Below are 7,002 nucleotides of genomic sequence, written 5' to 3' on the forward strand. Positions count from 1 at the left end.
AAATGGCTGTCCAGTCTCTTCTTAAAAACTTCCAGTGTTGGAGCATTCACCGCTTCTGGAGGCAGGTTGTTCCACTGGTTAATTGTTCTAACTGTCAGGAAGTTTCTCCTTAGTTCTAGGTTGCTTCTCTCCTTGGTTAGTTTCCATCCGTTGCTTCTTGTCCTGCCTTCAGGCGCTTTGGAGAATAGCTTGACTCCCTTTTCTTTGGGGCAGCCCCCGAGGTATTGGAAGACTGCTATCCTGTCCCCCCTCATCCTTCTCTTCGTTAAGCTAGACATACCCAATTCCAGCAACCGTTCCTTATATGTTTTAGCCTCCAGTCCCCTAATCATCTTTGTTGCTCTTCTCTGTACTCTTTCTAGAGTCTCAACATCTTTTTTACATCGTGGTGACCAAAACTGGATGCAGTATTCCAAGTGTGGCCTTACCAAGGCATTGATCATGAAGGGTGAAAACACGTCGCTTTTTTCAGTGCGGTTGTAACTTTGAACGGACACTAAACAAATGGCTGTAAGTGGAGGACGGCCCGTATTAGAAATTGCCACAACTCGGTTATCTTTACGAGCAGTCTGGTGGCCTTCCTCATTTTTTTCTCTGTGCAAAGGTCAGAGAAAAAGGAAGCCTCTTGCAAAAAACAAAAAAAGGGGATGCGCCTATTGAGTCCACCCTGCACGGATGCCCTTATTTTGAACTACTAAGCCAGCAGCTAAGGTAGTCCAGAACATCCCCTTTGACCCTGAATAAAAACTCAGACTTAGTTGTAGATAGTCCTTGAACTGACCACAGCAACGGAGACCAGATTTTGTGCTGCCAAGTGATACAGTCGTAAAGCAAGGATGGGCAAGAGGGGTCTATGACAATTCACCACAGGCAACTCGCCACGGCCCACTCGCCACATATCCGTGGTCTACTTGCCACGGTCAACCCAGTGCAGGGCAAGAGTTAGACCGATATCAAAGAAATGGTGGAACAGAATTGTCGAAGAACGGATGCAAAAGGAGGGGCAGAATGAAATATGGATGGCCAAAATTAAAACATTTTTTTTTAAAAATTATTTTAAATAAATAGAATTGTTTTAATTGTCCCACGGCGAGTTGCCTGTGGGAAGTTGTCCCATTCCATGTGCAAGAGGCGCCGGTCAGGAAGGGAATTGCAAAGGCTGCTTGTAACCGTTATTCAGTGCCACAGTAACATCAAAGGTTTGCTGAACAAGCGGTTGTAAGTTGAGGACTTTTTCCAATATAAAACCAACATAGCCATTGATTCCCTCCCTCCCCCCCCGTGAGCAATAAAAGGGTCATATTCGCTGCCCACCCTTTTTTGCAATCTGAGAAGAAAATGCACAACGAGTTAGGAACCACGAAAAACCGTTAACGCGTCTGGAAGTTGGCTTTGGCGTTTATAGTCTTTATAAATTTTATAGAAAATATTCAACATCTAACAAAATAAATAAAACATATTTTAATCAGAGGTGCCTAACGATCAGCTTCAGAAAATCTACAGGGGCAAGGGGGAGGGAGGCGTCCATTGGTCTGCTTCCATTTGCGACTAAATTGGAAGAGAACTCTTTCGCAGTAGTGCCCAGGACTCAGTGGCTGCCCTTTCAGCGACGTGAAAAAATACAGCTAAGTCCATTTGAGAAGATAAAAAAAAAGGAGAGCTCTTTCAGGAAGAGTTCATATTGTCAGTGTCGGATTGTTCCATGTACCTGTTTCAGTTTATTTTATTGTTTTAGTGCTCGTGATAAAGATTCTCATAATATTTATGAGTCCACACAGTGAGGGGCGTTTTTTTCTCTCCTTCACTTGCTCTTCTGAAGAACCGTACGCTAAGATCTCCTAAGAAGAGGGTCTCTCCAAACATCACTTCCAAGCATGCTAATAATGCAAGCGATTAGGCTCACCCTACAGTTCTCTCGGATGCGGGCATCTATCCAGTGTAATTCAGCTTGAAAAGTAGAGTCACCTCCTCCATTGCTAGATGATGGATGGAGAAGGAGGTCCTTCTGACCTTGAGGCTCTTCAGATCATCCAACCTCCCCACGGCATGGAACAAAAAGCTCTTGTTGTCATACCGAAGAGACCAAACAAATCTGAAAAATCATAAACCAAAGGCAAGTTTGAAGGAACCGGCTTCCTGAGGGACGATACACATGTCCGATGGTCTGATAGCTATTCAGGGGGCTCCCGAAGAGTCCTCAGCTTCTTCTCATCCAGCCCCTTCCAATACTTGAAGTTGTTGTCTAGGTGCTGCATCAGATTTGGTAGATCTGCAAAAGCTAGAAAAGACAACGGTGAAGTCATTGTCACGTCTGGTCATGGGTCCAAAGATTGAGAATGTTGGGGGCTTGTTTTCTTAATTGTGAGGGGGGCTATGGACAATCTACAGCTTCAGAGATGCAAGCTGTCCCTCCTTTTTGGTACCCCTTTTTCTCTTTCTTCTGCATCAGAGAGAAGAAATGGCTTACCATCCCAAGCATCAAACATATCCGTGATGAAATAATCAATGAATGACATTTGAGATTTAGGGATACTGCAGGTATTCCTGTCAAAAACCGGCATCACAACAGGTAAACCTTGCCTTTTCTCGTCATCGGTCTACAAAACAAAAAACAAAAAAAACCAATGCACACCATTATTTGGTTTATTACTACTAACAATATCTCCTCTAGTCCCATCAGTGTTGTATAGCTGAAACTGACGGGGAAGGAGCAAACATCCACTTGTGTATTTGAGAAATATGACAACATGGCAAGAAACTGAAGTGTCGTTGTTCCATTGAGGAGCAGGGACTCCAGGGCCACCAAAGAGGATCAGAGGCCAATGGGAAAAGATTCACCTTCCCCTCCATTTTGTTTTTCATCTCCCAGGAAAAATGAAGACTGACATCCAGCGGGAATTTCTTCAGCTTTCTATCTTAACTCACCTGTGCAAAATATTCCTCCGAGATGCGACCTGCCCACTCAATGCACTGTTCCAACGGACGGCAGGGGTTGGAAACATCAGCACACTTAATTAGCATCCTTTTGATCAGGATTCGATTCTCAGGAGACGTCAGGACGTTTTTGATGGGATCCCCATCGCCATTTGAACTCTTAAGAAAACAAAATTTACAAATATTATTGTCAACTATGCTTCACTGTCATCCATCTCTCTCTCTCTCTCTCTCCCTCCCTCTCTCTCTCTCCATAGATTCAGAATAGCTTTTGTCCGACTTCACCTGGAAATCAAGGTTCAGTTTTTGGCACTGCAAGATGAAGACCAGGAACTGGCAAAATGGCGGCCTTGCATACTAAAGTGATGGTAACAGTTCCAGAATAACAGTTCTAGAATCATAGGAACATGAAGCTGGAAGGGCTACTATAAAAACCAACCTTCTGCTCACTGTCAAAATTCAAATTATAGCATCCTTGATTGAACTCTTATCTTTTGCCTGAACACATCCAGTAAAGGGAGCTCAGTCATCGGTGCTTCTATGGTTGAATGGAAATCTTGTCATTGAACTTTATTATTCTACTCTGGAACTACAGAGAACAAACCTTGATGCTTTTCTATACTTCAAAAGCATCCCTTAAGTCTTCTTTCACAAGGTTAATCAGCATATCCTGTACCCCAAACATTTTGTAGGGATTAGATTTCAGTTCCTTAATTATCCTTGTAGCTTTTCCCTAAACCTGGTTCAATCTAGTCTCATCTTTCTTAAAGTGTGATGTCCAACGTCATATTGAGATGGGATTTATTCAAAGCAGAATCAAGCAGAATACTTCTGTAACCTGGAATATGATTTTGTTTTTATAGACTTCTTTGTGTTTACTGTATCCAGTGCAGCGGGCTGGGTAAGCACGTAGATTATTTTTTGATTTGCTTAAACAATTCAGATCGGGGCACATTGTTATTTACTCCAATTTACCTTTCCATTTCTGTAGAGAATCTCTGGAGAAATGTGTGAATTTTAAAGGAGGCTCATGAATGGGGAAGGTTGCTACACACACACACTACAAAGGGAGTCCCAGAATCTGGACATCTCAGTTCCCATCTTAGGCTCAGCCTCTTCATGAGGTCATTTATATATATTTTTCAAATGGTGTCTTCAAGAGCTTTCCAACATTCATCCAAAAACTGCTGGGCTAACTAAAGGAATTGGAGCTTCAGTTCCTGTTTTAAAATACTTGGGCCCGATCCAGATTTTTGCTGAATAAATGGAAACAGTTCATGGAACTCTCAAAGAGGCTCTTTGTGAAGAGTGCAGAAACGCTTCTGCGAAGGCTGCTAAAAGCCCTATCGACGCAGAGGAAGCCTTCAATCCACCAAGCAAAAGTAAACAGCACAGTTTAAAAAAAAAAAAAGCGAAAAGGCTAAGAGGACCCTGAATTTTCAGCACGTCTTTTTCTCCCAGGACTTCAGAAAAGGCAAAGATTTCTTTCACGAAGGAGATGAACGCTGAAAGCATCACAGCATCCATTGGAAAATGGCAAGTTAATTCTTTGGGAAAGGGCGAATCCCTGGTCTTAAAAGCCCCAAATTTAGAAACTTCAGGAATCCCAAATTTTGAAACGATTTCCTCCTCAGCTGTTTGCAGAAATGAAGTGGCAAACAGACCAAAACCCACATCTCCACAACATGGGGCATAGAAATAATAATAATAATAATAATGATGATGATGATGATGATGATGATGATGATGATGATGATGATGATGATGATGATGGTGGTGGTGGTGGTGGTGGTGGTGGTGGTGGTGGCGGCGATGATGATGATGATGATGATGATGATGATGATGTTGGAAGGGACCTTGAGGTCATCAAGTCTAACCCCCTGCTCAGGCAGGAAACCCTATACCATTTCGGACAAATGGCTGTCCAGTCTCTTCTTAAAAACTTCCAGTGTTGGAGCATTCACCGCTTCTGGAGGCAGGTTGTTCCACTGGTTAATTGTTCCGACTGTCAGGAAGTTTCTCCTTAGTTCTAGGTTGCTTCTCTCCTTGATCAGTTTCCATCCATTGCTTCTTGTCCTGCCCTCAGGCACTTTGGAGAATAGCTTGACTCCCTCTTCTTTGGGGCAGCCCCTGAGATATTGGAACACTGCTATCATGTCCCCCCTCGTCCTTCTCTTCATTAAACTAGACATACCCAATTTCATCAACCTTTCCTTATATGTTTTAACCTCCAGTCCCCTAATCATCTTTGTTGGTCTTCTCTGTACTCTTTCTAGAGTCTCAGCATCTTTTTTTACATCGTGGTGACCAAAACTGGATGCAGTATTCCAAGTGTGGCCTTACCAAGGCATTGTAAAGTGGTATTAATACTTTAGACATAACTATTTTAAATTGGAATAAAATGAGAAAAGACTTGCTTTGCCCTACTCTGAAAGAATACCTGTTGAAATGCCCCCCCTTTTTTAAAAAAAACAACAACAAAAGACAAATGTTTCTTCTGAGATTGAACAAGACTCACAATTAAGACCATTGGCAAATTGCCACTTGTAGTATTCTTTGCTGTACAGCCGTACTGATGCTTTACTCACTGAGATAGCTTAGGTGCGTCATTCAGATCAGGCTTACCACCATTGAGACACCAAGTTTATTATCTTCCCAGTGAAAAGCAAAAAATATTTTGTTTCAGGCACTGAAAGAAACAGATCTGTTCATGATGAACGTGCTATTCAGAAACCTCTTCTGAAGTACTCTGCCAGCCAATGTTCCAGTTTTATTATTGTGTGCTTACTTTTTATTGTTTTATTAGGCATTTAAATTTTTGTGACCTTGTGTTTTTAGTGTTCCAAGCTACCTTGAAGAAATTACATGCACATCTACCTAACATAATAAAAATAAGCAAAGCGTGGCGTAATATGTTGTGGAACATGTTCCTCAGAGAACTAGGAGAAATACTGACAGTTTGTTTCAAGAGTACCTACTCTATTCACTTGTTTACTAGATTTAGAAACCGGATGAGAGATTGCAGTTATCCCAAGGAGAGCCAATAAATGTTCTGATTGAAGAAGTACTTGAACTTGGATTTTTCTCTTGAGAAAGAGAGATTATCTCCCTTTTGCAAAAGGAGCAAAACTTTACACAGTTCATTCCTGGGTTCTTAATCGGTCTTTGATCAACCTGAAGTAAGTAGAGGAATTCATTTCTAAATGTATATAAGAGCCAGCTGCACTTTTGCTTTCAGATCTACTTCTTGCTAGGACTGCTTACCCCATTGTCCTCAACGGCAGCCAAGGGCTTGTTTATACTGTTGACAAATTTGTTGACGTGCTCAAAATGTTTGGTCATTTCCGTGGCCAAGACCATGTCAATAATGGCTTGTCGCAGTGTTCGGTATTCATTTCTAAAGAAAGAAGAAGACGGGGAAAAATAGGGGCAGGGTTTTAATATTTAATGATAGGGTTTCAGACAACGTTGCAAAGAAAAAACAATCTGACATTTAAGCCAGGGCTGGATCTGCTCTCGGTTCCTACAATGTGTGGCCCCTAAAACTTATCCAAAAGGCATTCCTGAATTGTAATGCCGAATGCAGTGTTTCTCAACCTTGACAACTTTTACGATGAGTGGACTTCCACTCCCAGAATTCCCCAGCCAGCTGAGGAAAGACTTGGAATTATGGGAGCTGCAGTCCAAAAGTCTAGAAGCCAGTTGGGGAAAGTTTGAACCACGTCATTAATTGGACTCCATAGATTTGCATACATACAGACTGACTTCCGGACAGATTACTTTTTCTCGTTTCTTCCTATAGATTCGACCACGCTGATCTAGCTCTGGGCTGTGTTGTCTCCTGTCTCCCTCTCTGAGGAATGTGCTCCCTTATAATAATAATAATAGTAAAGTTGGAAGGGACCTTGAAGGTCATCTAGTCCAACCCCCTGCTCAGGCAGGAAACCCTATACCATTTCGGACAAATGGCTGTCCAGTCTCTTCTTAAAAACTTCCAGTGTTGGAGCATTCACCGCTTCTGGAGGCAGGTTGTTCCACTGGTTAATTGTTCTCACTGTCAGGAAGTTT

The 7,002-nt window shown here is 42.2% G+C and overlaps 1 protein-coding gene across 2 annotated transcripts in view; it reads right to left on the reverse strand.

The window, feature by feature from the left end:
* Positions 1-1,462: 1,462 nt before the first annotated feature.
* PDE8A (phosphodiesterase 8A) overlaps positions 1,463-7,002 on the reverse strand; it is a 31,580-nt gene continuing 26,040 nt past the window's right edge. For both annotated transcript variants that reach the window (XM_015831623.2, XM_015831624.1), the window contains 4 exons: positions 6,199-6,331; positions 2,926-3,093; positions 2,468-2,597; positions 1,463-2,278 (listed from right to left, as the gene is read on the reverse strand). In XM_015831623.2, coding sequence (XP_015687109.1) covers positions 2,172-2,278; positions 2,468-2,597; positions 2,926-3,093; positions 6,199-6,331 — 538 coding nt within the window. In that variant the 3' untranslated portion in view covers positions 1,463-2,171. The remainder of the gene's footprint in view (positions 2,279-2,467; positions 2,598-2,925; positions 3,094-6,198; positions 6,332-7,002) is intronic.

The sequence above is a fragment of the Protobothrops mucrosquamatus genome, unplaced genomic scaffold (assembly GCF_001527695.2).
Source record: "Protobothrops mucrosquamatus isolate PMUCROS unplaced genomic scaffold, P.Mucros_1.0 scaffold_269, whole genome shotgun sequence".
NCBI lineage: Eukaryota > Metazoa > Chordata > Lepidosauria > Squamata > Viperidae > Protobothrops > Protobothrops mucrosquamatus.